Source organism: Ursus arctos, unplaced genomic scaffold (assembly GCF_023065955.2).
Source record: "Ursus arctos isolate Adak ecotype North America unplaced genomic scaffold, UrsArc2.0 scaffold_24, whole genome shotgun sequence".
Taxonomy (NCBI): domain Eukaryota; kingdom Metazoa; phylum Chordata; class Mammalia; order Carnivora; family Ursidae; genus Ursus; species Ursus arctos.
Window position 1 is genome coordinate 1364189 of NW_026622919.1, and position 25163 is coordinate 1389351.

The 25163-nt window shown below is 60.4% G+C and overlaps 5 protein-coding genes across 7 annotated transcripts; 3 read left to right on the forward strand and 2 right to left on the reverse strand.

Moving 5' to 3' along the window:
- The first annotated feature begins 34 nt into the window (after window positions 1-34).
- On the forward strand, window positions 35-2928 carry ARL16 (ADP ribosylation factor like GTPase 16). 2 transcript variants are annotated; one of them, XM_026483895.4, is made up of 5 exons: window positions 40-128; window positions 286-344; window positions 834-947; window positions 1489-1604; window positions 1733-2928. In XM_026483895.4, exons 1-5 carry the CDS (start codon window positions 68-70, stop codon window positions 1902-1904), a joined length of 522 nt encoding a protein of 173 aa, XP_026339680.1. In that variant the 5' UTR covers window positions 40-67; the 3' UTR covers window positions 1905-2928. The 2 variants fall into 2 exon arrangements, with proteins under 2 accessions (XP_057174087.1, XP_026339680.1); XM_057318104.1 differs by lacking the exon at window positions 286-344 and having other exon boundaries at window positions 35-112.
- Window positions 2929-3821: 893 nt separating this feature from the next.
- Window positions 3822-8918, reverse strand: CCDC137 (coiled-coil domain containing 137). The gene is made up of 6 exons (XM_026483893.4): window positions 8767-8918; window positions 8349-8482; window positions 6819-7041; window positions 5441-5523; window positions 5248-5327; window positions 3822-5080 (listed from the first exon to the last, which is right to left on the reverse strand). Exons 1-6 carry the CDS (start codon window positions 8895-8897, stop codon window positions 4856-4858), a joined length of 876 nt encoding a protein of 291 aa, XP_026339678.3. The 5' UTR covers window positions 8898-8918; the 3' UTR covers window positions 3822-4855.
- Window positions 8919-9075: 157 nt separating this feature from the next.
- Window positions 9076-10541, forward strand: OXLD1 (oxidoreductase like domain containing 1). Of its 2 annotated transcripts, none has more exons than XM_026483896.4 (2): window positions 9076-9170; window positions 9972-10541. In XM_026483896.4, exons 1-2 carry the CDS (start codon window positions 9111-9113, stop codon window positions 10386-10388), a joined length of 477 nt encoding a protein of 158 aa, XP_026339681.1. In that variant the 5' UTR covers window positions 9076-9110; the 3' UTR covers window positions 10389-10541. The 2 variants fall into 2 exon arrangements, 1 of the variants encoding a protein (XP_026339681.1); XR_008961219.1 differs by lacking the exon at window positions 9076-9170 and adding an exon at window positions 9177-9408 and having other exon boundaries at window positions 9972-10072.
- A 3411-nt stretch (window positions 10542-13952) lies between these two features.
- Window positions 13953-15408, forward strand: PDE6G (phosphodiesterase 6G). Its single transcript, XM_026483897.4, has 3 exons — window positions 13953-14294; window positions 14630-14670; window positions 15098-15408. Exons 1-3 carry the CDS (start codon window positions 14149-14151, stop codon window positions 15172-15174), a joined length of 264 nt encoding a protein of 87 aa, XP_026339682.1. The 5' UTR covers window positions 13953-14148; the 3' UTR covers window positions 15175-15408.
- Window positions 15409-17011: 1603 nt separating this feature from the next.
- On the reverse strand, window positions 17012-20826 carry TSPAN10 (tetraspanin 10). The gene is made up of 3 exons (XM_026483899.2): window positions 20791-20826; window positions 18606-19183; window positions 17012-17372 (listed from the first exon to the last, which is right to left on the reverse strand). Exons 1-3 carry the CDS (start codon window positions 20824-20826, stop codon window positions 17012-17014), a joined length of 975 nt encoding a protein of 324 aa, XP_026339684.1.
- Window positions 20827-25163: the final 4337 nt, after the last annotated feature.

The following is a 25163-nucleotide window of genomic DNA, read 5'->3' on the forward strand; positions in this document are numbered from 1 at the left end:
CCAATGAGGGGGGTGGAGGGCGGGACTTGCTCCGAGCTATGGGTGCCGGGTGGAGTCCGGAGCCGTGATGTGTCTCCTGCTGGGGGCTTCGGGGGTCGGGAAGACCCTGTTGGTGAAAAGACTGCTGACTATCCTTCCGCGCTGGGCGGGTGGCTAGGAGGAGGGGGGCAGGGGACTGGTGCCGGGGTCAGGGTGCTCCCGGGGGAGCGGGGATAGGGGTCCCGGGGCGGGGTCCGGCCGCCGCCCGCCTTCTCTGCCCGGCTCGGGATCCTTGACTGCCCGCACAGCTGAGCTCCGGGGATGGGAAGGGCGACCTGGGCGATCCTCCCCCGACGCGGCCCACGGTAGGCCTCCCCTCTCCCGCGGGTTTAGCGGAAACGGGTACCCTTTACGGTTTGCAAAGCGCTTTGGGTTGTTTTAAGTGGAACCTGGAGTCCGGCGGGTCAGTGTGGTAATGCAACCCTCGCGAGGTGAGCGGGATGTCACGGGAAGGGGCCTGCCTCCCGGGACAGAGCTGTGGCGGACGTGGGTGCATGGCAGGGCCCCGAGCCGCCCGCCCCTCGCCACTCTTCACACTGCTCTCTTTGGTCGCCCCGAGGCGAATCCCACTGATGGGTGTTGGAGCTGCGGCCACAGCCGGCTCTGAGGGTTAGGGCGTGGACCTCTGGAAGCCACTTCAGCCTTCCTTCCTTAGAGTTGTGCTTTAGGGTCTAAGCCCTTGAGAATGGCCGTGTTGGTGTTTAGATCAGTGTGAAAGGTGGTGCACGTTCCTCTCCAGGAGTTCCCAGTGGGAAAGAGCTTATGTCCCTAATGCTTCCTGTTTTTCTCCACAGGTGGGCACCGACCTTACTGACATCGTGGTCCCAAGCAAGATTACCATCCGGGAGCTAGGGGGGTGCATGAGCCCCATCTGGCCCAGCTACTATGGAAATTGCCATTCTCTCTTGGTAGGTCATGATCCGGGGAACTTTTTAGACATCATCTAGTGCTGGACCTCACTCCGTACAGGCTGGAGTTTGGGTTCCTGGGCAGTTATGCTAGTCGAGGACTTCCTTTTGGGAACCCAATTTGATCCGTAGTGCTCCTGGGCCAGAGCTGAAGTGAAAGCTCCCGCGGGGCTTGCGGACAGTGTTTCTTCCCTGCCAGTAACGTGCTTGCCCTCTGCATTGTTCCCCTGCCTCTGCTCTTACGCTTATGCTTGACTTCTACATACCTTTCCCATCCTAGCAAGGCCTGTGCCCCAAATCCTAGGACCCTTCCTGAGAGAACTGATGGTCACGTGAGTAGAGAGACTTTCTGTGGGTAGAAACAAGTGACAGCAGGTCACTCTTCTGCAACTCATTTCCCTTTACTTTCGCAGACTCCAAGGACCTTTGTTTAAAAGGCATTTTCCTCCTCTGAGCCAGGTCATGATGCCCAAGGAAGGGGATTTGGAAAGGACTGTCTCCCTCACGGGGTGTCCCTGGCCTGCATTTTCTTCTTCCCTAGTTCATGGTAGACGCCGCTAACCCCACTCAGCTGTCTGCATCCTGCGTGCAACTCCTGGGTCTCCTTTCTGCAGAAGGACTCGCGGAAGCATCAGTCTTGATCCTCTTCAATAAAACGTACGGGTCTGTGATCCTGGAGGAGTGGGGGGGTGCCCCCCAAGAGGGTGGCTCCTGGGGTGGGGTACGGTGGGGGCTGGGGTGGGCTTGTGGCAGCCCACCGTGACAGGGCGCTTCTTCCGCTATAGCGATCTGCCCTGTTACATGACCGTAGAGGAGATGAAGTCTTTGATCAGGCTCCCAGACATCATCGCTTGTGCCAAGCAGAACATCAGCACAGCAGAAATCAGCGCCCACAAGGGCACCGGCTTAGCGGGGGTGCTGCATTGGCTCCAGGACACCCGCAGAACTGACAGCTGACCATCAGGAGGAGAAGCATTACTGGCCGGCTCTGGGGAGGAGGCAGAGAACGGCACTGCGTGGCCTCCAGTGATCTGTCCTCATCAGGGACAGGATGACCCAACATAAGCCTAGGGGATAGGCTTCTGGCCCAAGTTGTAGTGATGGGTAAACTGAGGAACCCCGGTTACAGAAACTCCTGACAGCTGGCCTCTGAATGAAAAGATCGTCCCCAGGGCTTAGAGAGGAGGACAGGCTTGCAGGGTGGCTGGGTGTCCTACTCCCATCCTGGGAGTATTCTTGCTCAGAGGTGTTTGGACTGCACAGCCCCATGGACTTGGTCTCTCGACTGTGATGCAGGCTGTACCTGTTGAGTTTGTGACAGGCTGACGACGTGACCCCCCACCGTATGAGAACATTGTCCTAGGAAGACCTGAGCCTGGAGTCAGAACGAGAACGGTGTTTTCATTCGTTCATTTGCTCAGTGCACGTTTATCACCAAGGAGGGCATAGGGGATCCCGCGGGCAGGTGAGAGTGAGGAGTGGGTCAGAGCGCAGGAGGTCCCGGCAAGCCCATCCCGACTTCAGCTGAGGGGCTTGCTGGAGAACAAGGGTGTGCTCGTGTGCTAGGGCCTCCATAACAAGTTGCCACAAGCGCGGGGACTTGCAACGACCCAAATTTACGCTCACAGCCCTGGAGGCCAGAAAACTGATAGCAAGGTGTCAGCAGGGTTGGAGGGGGAAGGATCTGGAGGCTCCGAGAGAGGACACGTTCCTTGCTTCTCTTCTGGCTTCCAGTGGCTCCTGGAATGCTCGATATAACTTGGCTTGTGACTTGCAGAACTAGAATCCCTGGCTCTGTCTTCATGCGGCTTTCATAGGGCCCACCCTAAATCCAGGATGATCTCGAGATCCCTAATTACATCTGCAAAGACTTTTTTGGAAAAACAGTCACGCTTGTGTGTTCCCAGGGTTACAGTGAGACGTCCGTGTGGGGCTGCTGTTCAGCTCGCTGTGGTTGGTTAAGAAGCCCTCTACTCCCGGGTGTGGTTGTGTGTTTTCTGTAAATGGCTTTCTCCGTCTCAGTGGGCAGTTGAGGCTAGTTGGTCTGTGAAGAACTGCCAGACATCTGTCGCCCCCACCCCCCACCCCCGCCGGCATGCAGAACCGAACGGCAGCCCAGGACCTCAGCGCGAGGTTTCCAGCAGTTAGCCGCGTTATTGCGGGGATGTGTGTTCACACTTGGGTTATAAATGATGCCTCATAAAAGCTCTTGCAGCGACTGCAGGGCCACAGGGGCTCCTGTCTCTTCCCCTCACCCCCACCCCATGGAAGCGCTCGTCTCTGGGAAGGTCTGGTACTGTGCACTCCTGCGCCACTGCCCCAAGTGTCCACCCCGAGGGCGCAGTCCTTACGAATTTCAGACTTCACCCAGCGTAACCGGCTTTCATCCACCCCCCATGTCAGAGAACTTAAACACAGGCTCAGGAGACAAGCACCTGGCTCCGTCTCTAGGGGTGACCCCTGGCGCGGGGTCCCTCTCAGATTTTGGCCTGGCGACATCTCATGGTAAAGCCAGCCTGAGCCAAGTTGGTGAGTTTTGGGGACACTCTGACAGGCTGAGGTGGTTTGAACCTCATTTTAAAAGGCAAACCTCCAGCCACGACCCATTTCCACCTTCCTGCTTTCATGCCACGCCTGGTGGTGTCCAGGAGCGCAGGTGTTTCTCAGGGACTGCGTTCACCCCTGGTCTTGCCGCCCTGCCCACGTCCTGGAATCCTACTGAGCACCCTGGAGCAGCCACGCTGCCCACCCCCTACCACCTGTGCTCTACCATGGCAGTGGCAGCCAGCACTCCCAGGCATCCGATGCAGGGGACAGGGCCCCCACCACACAGAAACACACCCCTGAGGTGCTAGCCTTGAACACAAACACAGCTTCAACTCAGAAGTTTTTAATTTGAAACAAACACCAAAACATTGTAGAGGATACCGAGAGGATCCCCCAGAGGCACACTACCCCACTTTCTGTAGGGCCACCCTGGCCAAGGCTGAGAAGTAGCATTTCCCGAGCTATGCGAGCCCGAGGAAGGAGCCGGGTGTTGTCCTCATGAGGACAGGAGCAGTAGGACTGTTCGACTGCTGGGAGCCCCACAGCTGAGCACACTGGTAACATCTGGGTGCTCCCTCCTGTGGCTCTGGTGGAAGGTTCACACCTCACCAGGCCCTGCGGTTGGCAGGAATTCCCCACGTAGCCCTTTTAGCCACAGGAAGGTCCTGAGCCACGGTCCTGTCCTTGCCTTTGAGCTGCCTCAGACCGGCTCCTCTTTCCCCAAAGACCTTAAGAACACAGACCTCCTCTCAAACCCACTCGGTGGGAGGTGTCCGGTTTCCACATCCCAGTGAAAGCGGGGGGGGGGGGGGGGGGGGGCTCCACCTGCCTTTGCAGGGATAAGGTGCCAGGAGCAGATCCCAGCAGCCCGACGCTGACCTCTGCCCTCCACAGCCCCCTCCAGCCCACGCTTCCAGCCGTGCTGCGCCATTGGACCACATGGAGCTTTAGTTACGGGTTCAGCTGACCAAGTCTGCAGTGTCTCCAGTGGACTGCGTCTCAGGACAGAATTACGGGATCGTCCTCCCTCCCTAAAGTGGTCCTGGGGTATCTGAGCCTGGACTCGTGTCTTCAGAACAAAGCTGCGATGGAACGATGCCAGGGGTGCTTGACTGGCTGTGTCCCAAACAGGAGCTGGCCACTCTATGGGGACTTGGGACAGACCGTGCTCCGTGTGAGACAGCCTAGCAGATGGTCACTCGCAGAAGAGCCATCTTAGGGAGAAAAAAATGAGAGCCAAGGCCCGGAGCCCTCTTCTGCGCTGGCCAGCAAGTACATAAGAGGCCTGGGAGTCCCAGCGCATGTTCCAGGCCATCTACCCGTCCTCCCCAAACCCAGCTGTGGAGGCCCTGGTCTCAAGGTCACAGACGTGTCTCTGCCTTCTTCCCGGAAGCGAGGTGCTGGGAACAGGGCGGCTGTGGTGACTGAGCCCCCTGCCGCTGCTGCTTCTTTAGCGCCCTATAGGCCTGCACGGCCCGCTCTCTCTCCTCCCCAATAATCCGCTGCCGGGCCAGCGATGTGGTCAGAGGCTGGGACACGCCAGTAGGACTCAGAAGCATCCTCAGCATCAGCGACTTCTTCCCAGGCTAAAGAACAGAGATGGAAGGTTGAGGCACAGTTCAGGAAGGAGGGGAGATAACAAAGGGCCCACGTTGGTCCAATAGCCGTATGCCCGGTGAGAATGTGGCATCCCGAGCACAGGCCCCGGACCAGGCAGCACTGGGCGACACACAGGACAGATGCCTCTGCTTACCTGGCCCCGGCTTGTGCTCGTCCTGGGCTGGGCGGTCAGCTCTGGGGGCTGCAGGGCAACCTCACCAAACTTCACCGTGTCTGGGGGGGCAGAGGAGCACAAGTGATGCCTCTGGCCACACAACCACCGCAGTCCCCACCCCCGCTGCGGCACAGGTGCCCAGGGCCAACAAGATCGTTCCAGGAAGAGCTACCTCGGAGCAGCTCCTGCTCCAGCCTTTCTGCTGCCTTCTCCTCCCTTCTCCGCCGGACTCTATCCAGTCGCCGTTTCTGAAACCTGGGGAAGAAAGCACAATGCCGTTCAGGTTCCCAAAGTCTCATCCCACGGGACTCAGAAGGCAGAGGTCACCCGTGCCCAGGAGGATGCCCCACAGCAGAGCCCAGCAAGCTGCCGTCAAGTCCCCTCTCTGGCGACCACCTGCCCCCCACAGCCATGCGCTCTGAACAGGCCTCTGGGGTTTCAAGGCCACATTCTCATTGGGGGCGACTGTGCCCCCAGAGCACATCTGACGGCGCTGGGTTGTCACAACGTGGGGGCTGCTCCTGGCACCTCGGGCAGAGGCCAGGCTGTCGCTCCACGCGCTGTGCCGCCCAGAACGGCCGCCGCCCCAGACAATCACCGGCCCCGCACGCCGACGGTGCTCCTGCATCCAGAGGGTCTTGCAGAGCAGCACTGGGTTCGGGAGACGGCTGTGGCTCCGGATGGTGTGTGGTTCGGGTCTTCTGTGATGTACTTTTCGTCACTTAGCCCCAGCAGAAGCATGAAGAGCGCTCGGATCCAGGCAGCGCCATGGGGCCGCAGACCCTCTCCAACTTCCACAGCTATGACAGAAGCTTCGGATGAAAGCTTGGATCCGCTCATCTCAAGAGCTGCAGCTGTGGCAGAAACCACCTCCCCACCCCTGCCCACAGGCCCAGGGAGGTGGCACAGGGCTTCCTTCCTTCTCCAGGGCCGGGGGGCAGGGGAGCTACAGCTGGCAGTGGGCTCCCTCCTGGTGCCGGATGCCACCCTCAGGAGCCCTGGAAGGACCTCATCCAAGCCCCCACTGGAGATGCCAGCATCCCCTCTTCACAGATGAGGCGCCAGAGCTGAAAGGTCCCAGGATTTGTGCATACGGCCCAGCGGAAGGCCCTCAAACTTCTTTCAGGGCAACGACCCCAGTCCAGGTTCTCAGGTGGAATCAGCCAGTCAGAAGCAGGGAACCCCAGAGCTGCATGGGATCCCCTACTGCCCAGCAAGCCTTCCCATCAGCCTCATCTTTCCCCCCCTCCCTATTGCAACTGGTCAGGGTGGACAACTGGCCTCTGGCTTCATCTGGCTCTTGTGCCCCCTTGATGCTTTTTCAAACAAAGGCAAAGACAAAGCTAGGCCTTCAGAGTTCCGTGGGCTCAGAGGCTCCCTGCACCCCCAGGGTTGAAAAGCTCTGATATAGAGAAAAACACTCAGCGACTGACCAGGTTTCACGTGTTTCTATGCTCCCCCTGAATCATGGGGTGGGCTAGGGCTCCCCCAGTAAGAAAACACTAGCGCTTCAGAGAACAGTCACAGGACCCCTACCCCACCCCACTCACGCTTTCTTCCGCTCCGACTTCTCCTTCTTGGGAGCCGCCTGCACCTCGGGCTGCCGGGCCACCTGGTTCTTGCTGAGGAAGAGCACGTGCTGGGCCTTCTGCTCCATTCGCTGGATGTAGGCCCCGTCAGACTCCCACTTCCTCTGCCTGAATCTGGGGACAGCGATGTCCGGCTCCACTCCCTTTGCTTCCTTCTCTAATGTCTTTCTGAAGGCCACCTGGGCTGAGGACAAAAGGAGAGGTCAGGGGGTGTGGTGCCAGGCTGGCCGCCTGCCCAGGCTCGTTTCCCTGCCCGGGGCCACAGGGAAGGAAGACCAGACTCAAGTGGGGGCAGCCCAACTACAGGAGCTAAAGATTTACGATGTCCAGCTAGGGCACCCATGGGGATGGAAGCCCCACAGCCCACTGCTGCACATCAGATGTCCACCACAGCTCAGGTGAAAAAGAAAACAGGAAAGAAACTAAATGTTATTTAATCATCAGTGCCGGACTGGCTGAGTAACCACCCTATGATCCTGTGAAGACTTGACTGCACAGACCCAGAACGTTCAGCGACGCACAGGATAAACGTGCCGCTTTTCCGTCGTAAGTATGTGGAGACCTGCAGGACGCTTCTCTGTGGCCGGCACGGCAGAAGATGGACAGCACGCTCTTTCAGGGCGGAAGAGCAGGATTCAGAGACGGGGAGGGAGGCTATGCCGCACCTCACACCTTCCACCCGATTGCTTTCCCACGTAGGTGAGTTTACGTGTTCACCAAAAACAAGAGCCAGCTCAGGGAAGCACAGTCAGACTGGGTCACCTTCCACCGGGGCCAGTGCGTCCTCCACTTCTCACCATCTCTTTGATCGCCATAGACCCCCAACGAAAAGTGTGAGGTTTACGAGAAAATTATAAAACGGCACTGATGTAAAAACAAGCTCATGTTTGGGAAAACAAATGTACATACACAAAATACCAACGTGCTGGACTCCATTCCCCAAAATGCCCCGAGTGTTGTCTCTGGCAGAGGCTGGCAGGTGGGCACCCGAGTGGGTGAGGGGTTGGAAAGTTTTTCAGGGGGGGGGTCTGACCACGTCCCTCCTCAACGCCCCCAGAGAATATCCACTTTTCTCCCCCACCGTTTCTGCACTCCCGTCCAAGAAACAGCTGTTTCTCACGTGCAAGAACTTCCCTGGCCTGCCCTGTCTGTGCCCTCAATTGTTACACGGGGATCTTTTCTCAAAGTCAGTCTGAACCCACCATCTCTTCTGCCTGATCTGCATTAATTTGGGAGGGGAATCAACAATTCTAACGGGAGGCGCCAGAGGCTCCTTTTGGAGCCTCGTCCGAAACCACACCAGCACCTGCTGCCAGCCACCTCTGGCCCTGGTGACGCCAGCCTTCGGTCAGTGCTCCACAAGCTCCTGCACCTTCAGACCACTGGGTGTCCAGGGACCTCTGCTGCCCGAAGCACGACTAACATTTAGGCAACGAAGTGGACTGGGGCACACAAAGCTGTATTGCCACCCAGCATGAACCTGCACGTTACCTTCTTTCTTCCTCTTTTTGTTACTGATGGGATTTTTCATCTCCTGGCGGCTCCTCATAATCTCTCGGAGCCGGAAGGGGATTTCCTGTTCATCCTGGTTCTTGGGCTTGCAATTCACTTTCTTTTTTTCTTTGCTGGGAGCGAGAACAGGAGGGTGAGACGCGTCCTAGGTTCCGCACAAGCAGAATCAGACACAGAAAGCGAACCTGGCGGGCCACCCCGGCTGCTGAGCCTCACCGGAGACTGCCCCTGAACTGGGTTATCGCAGGAGCCCCAGGAGGGCAGGGACCGCACCCTGGAAGGTGGCCAGTGCCACGCCGGAGAGCCTCGCCGCCGCTCACCCGGCCGATCCTCCGGCGCACCCACTGCCCGGACAGAGCCGGGGGCCAGGTAGGGACTGCGGGGCGCTGAGACCCACCTGCGTGGTCCGGGCCACGGCGCTGGGAGCTGCTTCCCCCGCAGCTGCTGCTGCCGCCCCTGCGGCCGCCCAGGCCCCCCAGGCCCCGCCGACCCCGCCGGCGCAGCACCTCGGCGCCGGGGTCTCGCCATCTGCACGCCCGGCGCGCGGGGAGTAAGCCACTTCCGCCCTTCCGCACAGTCCCGCCCCATGACCGTCATTTCCGCTTCCTGCGCTCAGCTCTGCGTCCATTGGGGCGGTGCTGCTCCCTGGCGGACCAGGATTGGCCCGAGCGGCCGCCCCTCACTCCGCCTCGGGCGGGGCCCGGGGTGCGCCGCGCGTGCGCCCGGGCTGGGCCGCCGGCGATGCTGCTCCGGGGATTGGTTGGGGCGGGCCGGACGGTGGTCGCCGCTACCCGCGGTCCGGCAAGTACCAGCGGGGCGTGGGCCGGGGCGGGGTGCGTTCGGGAGGCGGGGGCCCGGCAGGGACCGGAGACTCCCGGCCCGCGCGCCGCCTGCTGTCGTTCCTGTCCTAGCCCCGGCTCCGCGGGAAAGCCGGCCCGTTCGGCAGTATCCCTTGCGCGCCGGCTGTGTGCAGCCGGTTGGGGAAGCCGCAGTGAACAAGGAGCTGATCCTCCTCGAAGGAGTTAGGCAGAGTGCATAAGTAAGGTCAGGGCCGTGGCAGTCAGTGTTGGGGGCCCCGGAGGCCGTAGATCAGGGGACAGGACCCTGGGGCCGGGGCCGGAGAAGGGAGGGAAGGCTGCCCGCCCTGCCTCTGGGGCGCTGGGGAGGAGGGCTGCCCTTGGGACCTTTGGGGGATGACCTGGTAGGAAGACAGGGATGAAGGGGCTTTGCCGTCAGTCAGGATGGTCACAAGGGAGGAGCGGGGCTGCCCTGGTTGGAGAGGGAGAAGCCCCTGTGTGGCCCCAGCTCACAAGCTTCCACCCTGCCCCCATTTCTGCCCAAGGAGGTGGGGTGCCAGGGTATCCCCCACCCCACCATCTGCTGGAGTGCGCACCCAGTGCTTGTCCCCAAACCCAGCATTTCTCCAGCCCTTATGGCCACTTCACAGAAGGGAAACTGAGTCTACAGGGGCAGTAACTTGTCTAAGGTCTCCTGAGAGATGAGGAAGCAGAGAAGCACCCGGAGCCGCCTGCCAGTGACAGGAGGCTGAAATTTCCCTGGAGCTGGGGGCCGGCAAGACCTTACCAGCATCTGTCTTTTCAGGGGCCACGTCTCTCCAGCTGGGACCGGTGGCAAAGGCTTCCTGGAGGTGACAGCGTTCTTTACGGGCCACGTGCCTGGATCCAAGTCCGTGAAGGCCACAGAGATTTCGGGAAGGACCACGTGGAGGGGGGCGCTCAGTCAGGTGCAGATCGCAGCAGGCAGCCCAAGTCGCCCTTGCCTGGCGGGGGCCCCCCAGAGCCCCCGTATCCCCCACCGCCTGAGCTCCAGCCCCCCACAAACTGCTGCATGAGTGGCTGCCCCAACTGCGTGTGGGTGGAGTACGCAGATTTGCTGCTGCAGCACTACCGGGATGGCGGTGAGCGGGCCCTGGCTGCGCTGGAGGAGCACGTGGCCGACCAGAACCTCAAGGCCTTCCTCAGGGTGGAGATCCAGCTCCGTGTGAGGAGTGGGGGCTGAGCCACTTGCCCAGCACCCACACCGGCTTCAGCCTGACAGCCCCTTCTCAGGAAGCAGCACGGAGCTTTATGTGTGGCCCTGCACGAAGCTGGTGTCAGACAGGAACAGGATTATTTATTGACTTTATCTGAGAATAAACAAGTCTGTGGTGGTTAGATGGGAAGCTTCTGCAGTTTTCTCTGTAGGGCTTGTGTTACATTGTCAAAGAAAGCAGGTACAGCTCAGCGTTGAACTTTTATTCAGAGCCTGCAGCTTTCACCAGCCTGGAAGGGTGAAGGAAAATCCATTTCTTTGCCTGCCTATGTGACGAGGACCCCAGGAGTCCCCTTCCATGTCCCAGCACCGCAGAAGTCCTGCCCCAGGGTCAGCTCTGGTTATTCTCAGTGGCAGAGGGAGGACAACCTGGGCCCATGAAGTTGCTGTTGGCAAAGCCCTTGGCAGGCACGAGCACCTGTAGGCAGCCTGGGAAGGGCCCCATTCTTCCAGCTGCAGGGCTCCTTGGGGACAAACCCATTCACCGACTAGGTAGAAAGCTGTAGATCAGCCCGCAGGGGTCTGAGCCTCCAGTCCTTCCCACCCACTTAGACACAATGATCGAGGCAATTGACCAGGGTGTAAGGACCCAGAGGCCTCTAGCATCAGCCCCAGAATCAGCCTCCCAGCACTAGCCTGGTCGTTGGCTGCATACCCAGCCGCAGGACCAGTCAGCCCGGGAAGAACTTTATGTTAGGGCCCTCACTGCCCATCCCCATCTCCTGCTCACTCCCATCATGGAAATTGCCCCACCTTATCTCCTTCCCCCAGCAGTTCCAGGCACTGATACCAGTGGCCTGGATGGGGCAGGAGTTAAAGGAACTTGTGTGTGTTTTATCTCTCCTTATTTAAAGAAAAAAAAACTAAGATTGTAGCATAAATTCACGAGGGGTTTGAGCTGATAAACAGGCCTTCCCAGGTAGGGGCCTTTAATGTAAAGCTGGCACGTCACATAGAGATGTGTGGGTGAGAGAATGGAAGCAAAACGTGGTGCCTAGTTAGACACCCGTGGTTCAGGCTATCTTTCTGGACAGCTGCGTGCCCTCCAGAAACAGTTTATGTATCTATTAGGTTGTATCTCAGAGACCATCTCATCTAACGTATCCTCATACAGATTCAAAAACATCCCAGAAAGAGAAAGGTTTTCTCCAGGGACAGCAGCACAGCAAAGCTTGGTGGGCTCCGAGGCTCTGTGAAGGGGTGGCTTATCTCAGAGACAGGTTTTCCATATTTTTTTCCAAAATTCAGATTTATAAGGGGTTTCTGTATGTACTTGGGGACATGTACATGTATACATCCCAAGGATCCTACTAAATTAGGCCTGCTGTGGAATGCAGGTGTCACAGCGCAGTCCCGTCCCCAGGGGCAGCCGCTGGCCTTGCTCCTGGCAGCGAGGCGGGCTCCTCCACGCATCCCACGGCAGTCGAGGGTGCCTGTGCGGCACCAGCAGCAGGCTCGCGAGACTCGCGCAGGTGCGGGGCTTGTCTGCTCATGCGGCCGTCTGTGACGCGTCTGGCACTGGGCTGGAAGCTGGGGTCCGGTAGAAACATCTGCTGCATTCCACCCCAGCGTGGAATGAAGAGGTTAACAGGAGCATTGTCAGGATGTGAGCAAGTCCAGCTGCAGTGAGGGCCTATGACATAGGCACCCTGGTCTCGCCCGAGGGGTCACCCTGAGGAAACGACCTGGGGCAGAGCTCTGAAGTCCCAGGAAGGGGGAGCTGAGGGAATGAGGAGAGGCGCACAGGACACCCTCAGGCAGGGCAGCAGGTGCGAAGATCCTGGGGTACAAGGGGCTGGGAGCGTGGAGAGCGCGGCGGAGGCATCGAAGGTGAGGTCAGAGAGGTAGATAGTGGCCAGACTACACAGGCTTCGGGGGCTGTGAAGGCAGATTCTTCAGAGGTCGGAGAGCTGAGAGTGGGGAGACTCAGGACCGCAGTCAGCGTGCTTTCCTCTTTGCTTCCAAGATGAGCAGCTTTGGGAGAGGGTCTTGCCCCTGCCCTGCGGTTTGTAATGGCGCATCCCATCCCTGTCCCGGCCCCGTCCCCGGGCCCGTGCCCGCCCCGAGCCCCTTCCCTCATCTCCCTGACCCCTCAGTGGTGCCCTCCCGCCCGCCCCCCCCAGCGGCCCTGACAATCTCCTTAGTGTCATGTCAGGGCAGGATCCTAATCAGCTTACCCAGAAGCAGGATAAATGCCCCGCCGGCCCCCTGCTGAGCGATGCCTGGCTGCTCACCCCCATGGCCCCCTGAGTCCTGCCCCGTGCTCCGTGAGTACTGACCTTCCCCAGTCACCTTCTTGGCAGCCACTTTCCCAGGGGTGTGGGGTATCTGCCCAGAGGGTGGGGAGTTGGCGGGCTTTTCCCCACCACACCGAGGGCTGGATCTACAGGAGTCTGTCCCCCGTCCTCGTCAGAGCGGTTCCCCAGCCAGTCATTTTCAGCTGCCCATATCAAAGGATGGTTGCAGGCAGTCCCCAAGGTCTGTGATCCACACACACTCGGCCAATTTGAGGGGTCGTCAGCCACAGACTGGACTGCGGCTGGGGCAGCTGGGAGAGCTTGGACCCTGGTTTCCACGAGGCCAGCATCTGACAGGGAGTTCCGTCCGGGTCAGGGCTGCGCACACCAGGCCCATGGCCTGGGACTGGGCAAGGGGTCTGGCTAGGCCTATGGCATCTAGGCTGAGGGGCGGGCATGATGGGCTCTGAGCAGCCAGGTCCGCTTGGACCTGTGTACGCCCCCCTGGGCTGCTGCAGGTCCCCTTGGCACAGAGGATGAATGTTAGGGGGAAAGGTCCATGGTGGGGCGCACCTGGTACCGGGCCCCACCCCCACCCCCCAGCCTGCCTCGCCCGCCAGTCGGTCTCAGCCCTGGTGCCCTAGCCAGCTGCCGGTGGTAACTGAAGGCTGGAGTCAGGCGCTGCAGCCCACAAGACGGGAGCAGCAAAGGGGGCCCACGAGGTGGTGCCTGGGGCATCCAGTGCCAGGGTCTCCTCTCTGTGTCCTGTGCTTAGCCCCAGAACCTTCCAGGCTCACAGTGGCCCTGAGAGATTAGAGTCGCCCTCTGGTGCTAATAGGCTTAGGGGAAGCCGAGCTGCCCTTGAGCTGGTTCAGTGGGGCTTAGGGCATCCAGGGAGAGGCAGAGGGGAGGTCATCCTGTGCGGTGGGTTCAGGGACACCAGCAGATGACACTGGTGCCCAGGGCAGTCTCCCAGCACAGTGAGTAGCCAGGGGATTTACCAGTAGAAGGAAGAAACTGCCTGGGGGGGGGGGGTTGCACAGCTCAGCTCGGGGCTTCTCCTGAGACAGGCCCCTCTCTACCGCACATCTTGCCCTCCATTTCTCTGTCATCCTTCGTTGCCACTGCTAGGCGCCTGGCCTGCCTCCAAGAAGGAGGCCCAGTGTCCCGACCCCCAGGGATTGAGGCGGGACACGCAGAAGGGGAGACACCTGAGGGGGGTGCACCAGGGGGCCACCGGTACTCTCATTCCCCGTCTGACCCCAGCTGGAGCCCCACGTGGTGACGGCAGGGGGCTGCTGTTGGGGTCATGCTCAGGGCCCCCTGGGTTTCCTGTTTCAGGACTTCCTCTGTTCTGCTGGGTTGAGACCTGCAAGGGGGGCGGAAGCAAGGGGGCTGACCAGGACCCCCCCGGCCTGGTGTGCCCACAGCCCACAGCGTGAGGGAGTCTAGAAGCCAGAGGTCGCCGTGGGGTCTCTGCCAGCCTGGCCATGAACCTGGAGCCACCCAAGGCCGAGATCCGGTCGGCCACCAGGGTGACTGGGGGGCCCGTCACTCCCAGAAAAGGGCCCCCCAAATTTAAGCAGCGGCAAACCAGGCAGTTCAAGAGCAAGCCCCCCAAGAAAGGCGTCCAAGGGTAAGCAGAGCTGGTGGAGGGCCCAGCCGCAGGCTACACAGGAAGGGGGGCTGCATGGTAGAACAGGGGGCACGGCCACCCATTCCTGGCTGAGGTCATTCCCAAGGGTCCCCCATTCCTCAGCACGGGGGGCGGGAGGGGTCGGGGGCTCCAGTCACCCTCTACCTGTCACTGCCACTTAGGGGCTCAGCCACAGCCCTCCCGCCAGCGTGCGTCCCTGTGCGCACACTCAGAGCACTGGCGCACCGAGGGGCCTGCACTCAAGGGCACGTATGCCCCCACGCACCCCCACCCCCCTCTTCCCAGCCACTGGCCCTGACCACTCTGTCTTGCAGGTTTGGGGATGACATCCCCGGAATGGAAGGCCTGGGAACAGGTATGGCGGCTGCCAGGGTCTTCCAGGTCCCCCCACTCTCCCACCTGTCCGTGCGCTTGGGGCCCCATCCTTCCTCCACTTTCTCCAGCCCAAGCTTACCAAGAGCGCCGCCCCAAGCCTGTCCTTCATTCTCTGCCCCAACATCAAGCTGTAGGCCTCACTGAGGTGGGGCTGCTCCATTCAGTGGGGTCACTGGGTACTGGGAAGGGTTGGAAAGCAACAAGGAGGCCTCTTTGTCTCCCTCTCTCCTCCCTGGCGTGCTGCACGCATCCTCTTCCACTCGACACCCTCAAGCTGGTGTGCCCTGGGAGGAGGCTCTGCACCCAGGACTTCCACTCTCACCACTTGGGGTGTAGACAGGAGGGCCCAGAGGGGTTGGTGGCCCTGGGGCCATGACCCTCCTGGTGCCACTGTTCTTCTCCTGCAGACATCACGGTCATCTGCCCATGGGAGGCCTTCAACCACCTGGAGCTGCACGAACTGGCCCAGTATGGCATCATCTAGCGCCAGAGCCTGACCCAGAGCCTCAGGGCCGTACCCCCTGCTGCCCGCCCCGACCCCTGCTCAGGATTCCTGTGAGGAGGCCGGCCCCCCGAGTGTATCCAGATTTCCCAGTTTGTGTCTGGAGCCCCTTGCAGGGTGGCATCCTGAGGCCCCCAGATGCCAGTTACTGGAAGCCCACCAGCTCCCTGCAGGACACCTCGGGGCCAGTCAGGCCCTGCTTAGCTTCCAGAAACACTGGCCCACACACCTTCGCTTAAGGCTGGAAAGCCAGAGCAGGGTCTCCCAGGAATGTCCCTCACACCCGCTCCCGTCCTGCGGCCTGGTGATGAGAACAAGCTCCCCTTGCTAGCCCTTCCCAGCTGCCGCCATTGGGTGGGGGGGGGGGGGAGAGTCCTGACAGCATCTGGTGGCATCCGACCGATACCCCTCCAAACCCATCACTGGCAGGAAACGCCCTTTCCAAAATGGCCCACGCTTGCTGTCCCTGTTTCAAAATAAAATTCGCATGCCCCCACTCGCTCGGCTGGAGTGGGTTGTGATGGGGGCAGGGCCCAAGAACGTGGGTCTCCGGCAGGAGCGCAGGGGTGAAGGTGCAGGGTGGTGGGGGCAGCAGGGGCCCGGCTAGTCTGAGAGGGAAGGAAACCCACTAGACACGGAGTCTGTGAGGCTGGGGTCCATGCAGCCAGGCCGGCTAGGCTGGGAGGCAGCCCCGTGCCTGCCTGGCAGGCCTCACCCAGGAGGTGGACGAGGTCCAGCGACAGCTTACGCCAGGAGGAGGGAGCGCTCGGCCCTGCCTCACAGGTGAGGAGACAGGTGCAGAGAGACCGGGGAATTCGCTTAGTGGCCTAGTCAGCCTGTCCTTAGCTGTCCACTGCCGCTGGCCAGGTGCCCACCGATGACCCTGCGGTCCACTCGCGACACCACACCCAGGGGGATCGGGTGCGCCTGTGCTCACAGGCCTGTGCTCACCCATCCGGAAGCCTGCCAAGTGTGTGTCCACGTGACCGGGTGCATTCGTGGGGCCCGTTCACACAGCCCAGACGGTGATTCTGGGGAAGGGCCCCCCTGGGATCCCATTTTACGTGAAAGCCAGAGAAAGCCACGGTCACTGAAGGCGATGAAGGCCGGTCGGGGTGCCCAGAGGGAGGACGCGAAGCAGCCTGCTGTGGCTGGCTCCTGACCTGGCCGTGGGTCCACGCGGGTTTACAGGGGGAAGAGTTCCTCACGCTGCCCACTTAAGACTGGTGCCACTTACCGTCCGAATGATACAGCTCACTACAATTTATTTCCGCCTGAGCCTCACCTTCAGCCACCACAATGTACGGGAAAGGGCCAGGCGGTGCTAAGGGAGTGGGGCCACGGGGTGGGCTTCAGAGGTGGGGTCGGAATGGAGGTCGGAGGCAGGCCTCAGAGGTGGCTGGAGGTGGAGCTGGGAGGTGATGGTCGGGGTGGGAGTTGGGGGCTTGACAGCAGGATTTCATCCAGTCCTCGGAGCTGGTACTCCCCCCACCGGCCAGGTAGCTTTGCCTGGCCTCCCCGGTAGGAGGAGGATGCTGGCCGGCAGCGCCCCGCAGGGGGCGGCTCACACAGGCCACAGGGTGTTTGCAGGGAGCAGGCAGTGCCTGGCTCCGTGGTTGAGAACAAAAGTCTCCAAAAGAGAGTGCAGTCTGGCGGTGGTACCGGGAATCGGGAATCGTTCACGGGGAAGGAGGCGGGCATTCCCGGCCTCAGGGAAAGGGGCCTCTGGGAGCGGGAGGCACAGCAGGCAGAGGCAGCCCAGGTGTCCCAGACGCGGCGCGGTTACTCTGACACCTTCCCCGGGTGTCGTCTGGGGCTGTCAGCCCTGGGCCAGTTTGGCAGGGGACCTTTGCGACCCCGCAGTTCTGGGGCTCTCCACCAGCCCCCGGTGGACAGCCAGGGCCCGTACCAGCCGGGCGGCCAACAGGAGCTCCACCCCCTGGACAACCACGACCGCGATTGCGTAGGCACCCGCCCCGCGGACCTCGGCACGCAGCCACCGTCGGAGTGCAGGGCCACAGCCCCCCAGATGCACCCGCCTCAGAGCGGCACCCTCATCCAGGCCCGGAGCTCCGAAGCCGCAGGGGTCGTTGGCAGCTGCTCCGTCTTCCCCCGGGCTGAGGCAGCAGGAGGCAGGAAGGCTGCAGGCCTGGGCCGCAGGGGAGCTGCAGTTAAAGTCCCTGTAGGGTACACCTGGGCGTCGGTCCGGAGGGCAGGGCCCACTGTTCCAGGACCCGGCGCCAAGTTAAGTGTCTCTTACCGACCCTTCACACAGCTACGGCCACGGCCTCACAGACACGCCTGCACGTACGCACACGCACACGGGAACAAAGAGCCCGTTCCCTGTAACTCGTCCCGGCGCATGGCGCCCACGGCAGCCTCTGCACATGCAGACGGAGGTCAAAGCCTCTTGGCTGGAAGGGACGGATTGGGTGAGACGGCTGGAGGGAACACAGGCATGTGATGAGGGGTGGGAATCAGACAGCCTTGCCCAACAGGGCTGCTGAGTTGGTCTGAGCGGGTAGAACTGGAGGGGAGAAGGTGCACTGAAGCCTGGGAGAGCGGGTCATCACAGGAGGGCGAGCGGCAACACTGGGCAGCCACAGGGCGAGACGGAGGGTTGTTCTCCTCATGGCCCCCAGCTCCAGACAGCCTCCAAGTGTCCCTGGCCTTTGCCTGGGGTCCTGCACCTGCCCTCCCTCACAGGCATGCTCTCGTCCCCCAGAAGAGTGGGCCTCACTAAGGCAAGGACTCAAAGGCCAGCAGGATGGGTGACCACGTGACACCACAGGGGGCTGGCGCCAATCCAAAGTCACACACAGCCCACGAATGAGAACACCCATGTGGATGCTTCTAGAATGCCTGGCACATTTCAGTGACTGCTGGATATAAGTGGCTGGTTTAAAGTCTCTGTATGACTCCATCTCTCGTGGTCAGTTGTCCTCCAGCAGAATGTAAAAGATACACTGCACGGTGTTTCTAAATAGACAACGCTTACACACACAGAGACACGCACACACACAGATACGCACGCACATGCATGCACACGCACATACACGCACACACGCACACGCCGTGGAGGGAGAACTGTGGAGTCCAGAACGATGTCCCCACTTAAGTGCAGTTGACATTGAGATGTTTTGTGTGATGTCCTCACCAAAAACACTCCCCAAAGTGACTTTCTAAGTCTGCTGGCTCAGCTTCTCCACTAAGATCCCTGTCCAACTGGTCCTGGTTGGAGGGAGCAGAAACACGCAGGGGGCCCACGTATGTGCACGGGCATGTGTGCACACACTCGTGTGTGTGTACAAGTGGGCATGTGTGCGAGTGAGTGCACCCATGTGAATGTACATGTGGTCTGGTCTGCTGGCCCCTGGGGACTCCCCCCCCACCCTGTGGGCTCCAGGACTCACAGGTTCCATGTCCAGTCCCGGTAGGAAGACACGCCACAGCACTGCAGCCCCAGCTGGACCTGGTCAATGAGGAAGTGCAGGTCCGGGTCATCCTGATAGTGGGTGATGGCTGCACGCAGGGTGGACTCCAGGCCATCCTGCAGTGGGCCCCAGAAGGCCACCAGCAGGGCACCCACCACAGCCTCCAGCGCCAGGAAGGCGATGAGACCCCCAGAAAAGCAGTGCAGCAGGCAAGCATTCTCGCAGAGCGCACCCAGGCAGCCCGCCAGGCTCACTGCACTGACCGCCAGTCCCCCCAGCACCAGTCCCAGCAAGGGGTCTTCAGGCAGGGCCGCCCCCCCACTACTCCCCAGAGACCCCTTGCCAGCCAAGCCCCAGAGCCCAATGGCCAGGGCCAGCAGACCAAGCAGAGAGAAGAGGAAGTTGAACAGGAAAGTCAGGTACTTCAGGCAGCTGCTTTCCAAGGGGAGAGAGGAGGCCGGGTCTTCCCCAGGGCCTGCCCTCCAGACCTGGTCCTCTTGGGGTGCCAGACCTGAGTGGCTGCTCCCTGGCGGGGGCTCCTCCCAGCACCCAGTGCCCTGTGGAGGAAGGAGGAACACACAGGGAGACCTCACCAGCAGGACATGATAATCAACAGGGAGGTAACCTCCTCATGGCCGGGGGTCAGAGCCTGGCAGCGGGGAAGAGGCTGGACAGTGGAGAGAGAACGGGAGGCTCGGAGACCCGAGATAGCTGGGGAGGGACGTGGCAGCATCCAAGCTTGTCGCCCGGCCAGGCAGCAGGGGGGACGGGAAGGGCCTAGCTCCTGCAGAGCGGAGGGTTGGCTACCCCCTGACAGTTCATGGTAGCAGGCGCCTGTCCTCGATCCCCTGCGTGTGATGGAGGATGTGGGTCCGGCAGCACAGGCACGTGGCAGGCATCTGTGTGGATTGGTCTGTGCAGTCGAGGGATGGGCTTCCCCACTCAGGCCAGGAGGTGGAGGCCCGCCAGGCAGAAGGGCTGGCCCAGGTGACTGCCCTTTCTGCTTCCCCCTCTCAGACCAGCCCCAGTGTCCCAGGACCCGCACAGTCTGCTCACTCTGAGCACAGACTCGGTGCTGGGCCAGCCAGGCTCCCAGGGCAGGGAGAAGTGCAGCCAGGAGACCAGGGCTCTGTGGGAGGCAGGGCCTTCCAAGGGGCCCTGTCTTGCCCTCCAGTAGGACACTCAGCCATGCTCTGGGACACTGGTCATACCAAGTGCGGAAAGTAAGGGAATGCTGACCCATCTCCCTCCCCCAGTCCTCCCACAGAGGAGTGGTTCATTGATCCTGAGGTTTGAAGAAGCAATCTCCATTTCAAGTCTGCCTGCCCCCCCCCCCCCCCCCCCGCAGGCAGGTGTGGGAGAAACTTCTGTTCTCTCCCTGCAGGGAGGAGAGGGACAGTCTGCCCTCGAAACCTGGGAGAATTAGGAAGCTGTGGCCCCACACCTAGGCAGGGTCTCCCTTCCAAACCAGGAAGAAGCTGTCCTCCACTCCCCACATCCGACTATGCATTGAAACTTCATTCACTGTGAACTTGGAGGAGAGGAAAGGAGTATTTGTCAGCCCCTCCAGATCCCAACAGTCAGTGGGAGCAAAAGGCCAGGCTGCTGGTGCCAGGCTGGGGGGGCCTGGGGCCATCAGCGGCCTTGGGCTAGGCCAGGAGGTTATCCTGCAGCTGCGCAGCCAGCCGGGAGGGGTGTCGGGATGTCGGGGTGTCGGGGTGTCAGCCTCCAGCCACTCCCGAGCCAGAGCTCACTGTCTTGCTTCCAGACCCACGGGCAGCAGTGGGGGGGGGGGGGCAACAGGGCCATAAGAAGGCCGAGAGGCTGGGGGTGGGGGTCCCAGGTGGAGGCGGATGGGCAGGACACAAGCGAGGTGCTGAAGGGCCGGTGGGCACGTCCCCTGAGTGTGTTTTCTAAGAGTGTGGATGCACTCGCTCCAGGGCAAGCACAAGGGCAAGGATAGCAAACGTTCCCGAGCCGGGGCAAGGTGCTGGGTGATCAGTAAAGGCCCCACCCTAATCTTAACTCTTCGTGGGTGTCCACCTACTGGCAAGGCTCAGGGTGGGGCCTGGGGCCAGGGTGGCTGAGAACCCGGCCCTCCCCAGGGCCTGTGGGGGCGGAGACATTTCCAGTCCGGGCAGAGGCCACCAGGGCACTGGCTTACCTGGGACAGCAGGGGGCTCCTTTCCCCCTCCTCCATTCCGCACCAGGACAGGTGTGCTGGTCCCGGTCTCTAGCTGGGACACGGAGCTGCTGCTGCCTGTGCCCTTAGCCGTCCCGTGAGCTGCGCAGCCCAGGGCCGGGTGAGCTGCCAGCGGAACCAGGACGCCTCAGTCATGACCAGATCATGTGAGGCATCACACTGTAGGGCTTAAGACAGCCTCTGCTTGTTGAGACGCAGACCCTCCTACTGGAGCGCGGGTTTTCAGCCTTGCTCTACGGATTCCCTGAAGCTCTGTGCTGGCGTGACACGGCTGGGGCTGGCACCTCGTGGCCGCCGCTCCAGGGTCCCCGTGCGGGCTTCGGCCTGGCAGGTCCAGCGGCTGCTCCCCCAGCTCAGCCAGGACATCAGACCCCTGAGAACTGGCTCACAGAAACAAGCCCGGGAGACGGGCCGGCAGTTAAATGCCAGGTTATCCCCCAATTTATTCACTGTAAGAATGAGACGGTGTCCACTGGCCAGATCACTCCTTCCTGGTTTTGAGGGACGTGGGCTCCTTCTTGCTCCCGAGGGTCTCTTCTCAGGGGCAGGACTCTGTCACAATCAGCATTGTGCCCTAGTGCTTGGAAGGACCCGAGCCACACAGCTGCCCCGCACACAGGGGCGCACAAGGCTCTCTGACCCTGCCCTGTCCTGTCCTCTCTCCTTGGCTTGCATGGCGGCGGGAAGAAAGGCTCAGAGGCATCCCCAGCACTACCGATGCTTTGAGAACACTGGCACAGAACTCTCCACGCCTCCCCTGTTCCTTTGTGATGCGGGAGGTTATGACAGTCTCTGGCTTGCAGGGACCTCTGGAGGCTGTGGGGGGGAGCACACACTGCAAGGGGACCCTCTGCACACATGTGTTCATGGTAGGAAAAGGGAGGGGCCTCCTGGGCAAGGCCACGTGCCCAGCCTGTCTTCACCGTTCTCTCTCCCCTGCTGTTTCTTGGCTTCTTTTGTTGGACATTCGTGCCCTAGCCTCTCTCCCTCACTCTTCCCACCACCTTACAATCCAGCCACACAGGCTGCTTGCTGGCCCCCAACAGCCCAGTGCTCACGTGTCCTTGGCCTTTGCCGTCCCGTGAAAACCCCTCCCTGTGTCCAGCTCCGGACCACCTCCGGCCCCACAAGCGGAAGCCTCCCCTCTTCTTTTGGGAAACCATTCACTTTATTTTGTAGTTATTTGTGTTCTTTTTTTTTTTTTTTTTTTAAGATTTTATTTATTTATTTGACAGAGAGAGAGACAGCCAGCGAGAGAGGGAACACAGGCAGGGGGAGTGGGAGAGGAAGAAGCAGACTCACAGCGGAGGAGCCTGACGTGGGGCTCGATCCCAGAACGCCGGGATCACACCCTGAACCGAAGGCAGACGCTTAACGACTGCGCCACCCAGGCGCCCCCTGTAGTTATTTGTGTTCTTGCTTCATGCTCCCCGCCCCCCATCTTCCCACACGACAACCACCCAACTGAGCCCAGTCTCGATTCCTGACCTGCAGAATCGGGAGGCTGGCAAATGGCTGTTGTGTGAAGCCACTGTTTTGAATAAGTTCACTTACAGCAGTATTGTGACAATAGATTTGCAATAGTGAACACAATTTTACAGTAGGCAACTGGGGATAATAGATCACTGATCTAAGCCAGGGAGTGTCCCGAGTCCTGGCGACACCGCAGCGGAAAAACCTGTCCACCCCTAGTCAGCAGGAGCTTACCTCTGGTGAAGAGGAGGTCATAAAGCCAGCGAGTAACTATGTGAATACATGTGATTTTATGTGGTCGTCAGAGGTGTGAAGCCCGGAAAGGAGGGTGAAGAGTCAGGGGGCGGCTCACTGTAAGGCATCTGGTTCCTAGGTATGTACCCCACAGAACTGAAAACAGGGACTCAAACAAGTACACATACACGCGCGGTCATGACAGCATGACCCACACGTGCCAAAAGGTGGAAACAACCCAGATATGAATCAACAAAGCACGGACAATCACGACGTGCTCTACGCCCCCAACGGAATATTCCTCAGCAATGAAAAGGAGCTCGGACGCCTGCCGCAACATGGACGGACCTGGAGACGTTATGCTCAGCGAAAGCAGCCAGACACTAAAGTCCACAAACACATCCTTCCACTCACGTGAAATACTCAGAATAGGTGAGTCTGTAGGTTGGTGGTTGCCGGGGGCTGGGGGAGGGGAATGGGGAGCTGCTGCTGAACGGGTGCGGGGTTTCCTTCTGGGGGGTGATGGAAATGTTTGGGAAGTAGATACAGGAGGTGGGCGTACCACACTGTGAAAGCACTGAATGCCACTGAATTGTTCACTGAAAAACGGTTGACTGCATGCTGAGTGAATTTCATCTTAATTAAAAAAAAAAAAAAAAGAGGAAGGGGAGAAACGTGGGGAGGGGAGGGAACGAGCCAGGTGGGTTTTCTCAGGTGGGGTCCCTCCGAGGGGGAGGGGTGGGGTGAAGGAGCATCCCAACCTGACCTGATTCGCCCCGTGAAGGGAGCATCAGGCTGCTGTGTGGGGGCCGTAGCTCAGGGCGAAGACGAGAGCTGCAGGTGTGATCTCATGCAGCCGAGCCTTCACTCCTCTCTCTCTCGAAGCGACAAACCCAGACCCCCTCAGTGACTGCATCCAGCTGCAAGTCCAGGCTCTCAGGGGGACGACAATCACCTCTCCAGCTCCATCTCACTCCTGTCCCGATCCTGGGCGACGCTGAATGAAGTTATAGTTAGCACCACTGTGAGGGGCTGAACTGCGTTTCCCCCAAATCCATATGTTGAGATCCCAACCCTCAGAACCTCAGAAGATGATTTGGAGAGACAGCCTGTAAAGAGGTAATCAACTTAAAACGAGGCCAGTGTTCTCATACAAAGAGGAAACTGGGACACACAGAGACACCAGGGAAGCCTGAGCACTGAGGATAAGATACAGCGGTCTGCCAGCCAAGGAGAGTGGCCTCAGAAGAACCCGAGTGGCTGTCACCATGGTCTCTGACTTCCCGCCTCTGGAACCAGGAGAAAATAAATGTAAGTGATCCCGTCTGTGCAATTTTGTTAAGGCAGTCCTAGCAAAGTGATACAACTACCAATATAACTTAAAAAAACAAGTCAGAACCTCCCTGGTACCATGGAGTAGGTTAAAAAGGCAAGCAGCAAACAGCAGATAACACGCCTGTCATCAGGCAGTGCTTGCCCACGAGTGCCCCGGGGGGACATCATGGAGAAGCCGGAGTCTTGCCCTCCTGTAAAATGAATACGTTTGGATAGAAGAAAAGCGAAAAGGTCAGAGGCCATTCTGTAAAAGAAGAAAGTAAGAGCATAAGGTTGTATGTCCGCAAAATACAGCCTAGCACCTGAGTCTTTGGGGCAATCCTATGTGCTCTCCCTCCAGTGTTTGTCTTGGATCCCACGCCTCTCAGCCTCTGTCCTCGGGGCTGTCGCAAGGCCTCGTCCCCCGGCTCCTCTTTCTGCCTCTCCACACTGTGTCTGCATTGCGCGACCCGAGAATCCTTCTGAACCGTAGCGGAGAGCATGTCTTCTTTGCTCTCATCCCTCCAAAGGCTAACATAACACACGTAGAAGAGACTCCAGAGGCCTTCCACGTGTCTCGCGGCTCTTCCCGACCCCGCTCTCCTCCGCCCTCACTCAGGTCGCTGGGCCCTACCAGCGGCTGCGCTGTTCCGGCAGCACCCAGCACCTGCCAGGCCCTGGACCTTTACACATGCTTTCCCCTCGTCCTGTTTCTCTCCCATCAGGAGCTTTGTCCGGGACCTGCTCTCCCGTCCTCAGGGAGGTCTTTCTTGACCAGGCTCTCACCCTCCGCCGCTCGGGCGCGGCTGTGTCACTGGACAGGGCTAGTCACAGGTGTGATGTGTTCACACGAGGCCTCCTGCTGGTAGGCTCCATGGGGGGGGGGAACCCTCTCCGGTTTCGCCCTCTTCCCCGCCTTAGCCGGCCACACGCAGCCGTGGAGACCCCTCGTCGATCCTCGTGGGTGGGACGAGCGGGGAGCTGAAGCAGCTGCCGACCCCGAGATGAGGCGCGGAGGTGAACACGGCTTCTGCTAACAGGGGGTAAGGGTGGGGACAGGGTCGAGCCATGGCGTCAAACCACAGATTTGGGCCTCCTAGACGTGCTGGTAACTTCCCCGCAGTCACGGGCAAGGTCGGCTACGGAACTGCAGGGCCTGCGGCGGCACGAAAGCGGGGACCCCGGTGGAAACCCGGAGAGGACGACAGGACGCGCACAGCCGAGCCGGGATCCCGGGGGCGGCGGCCCTGAGGCCGGCCCTGGGGGGTCTTCGGAGGGCCGCCATCCGGGCGCGCAGCCCTGCGCCGAGACGC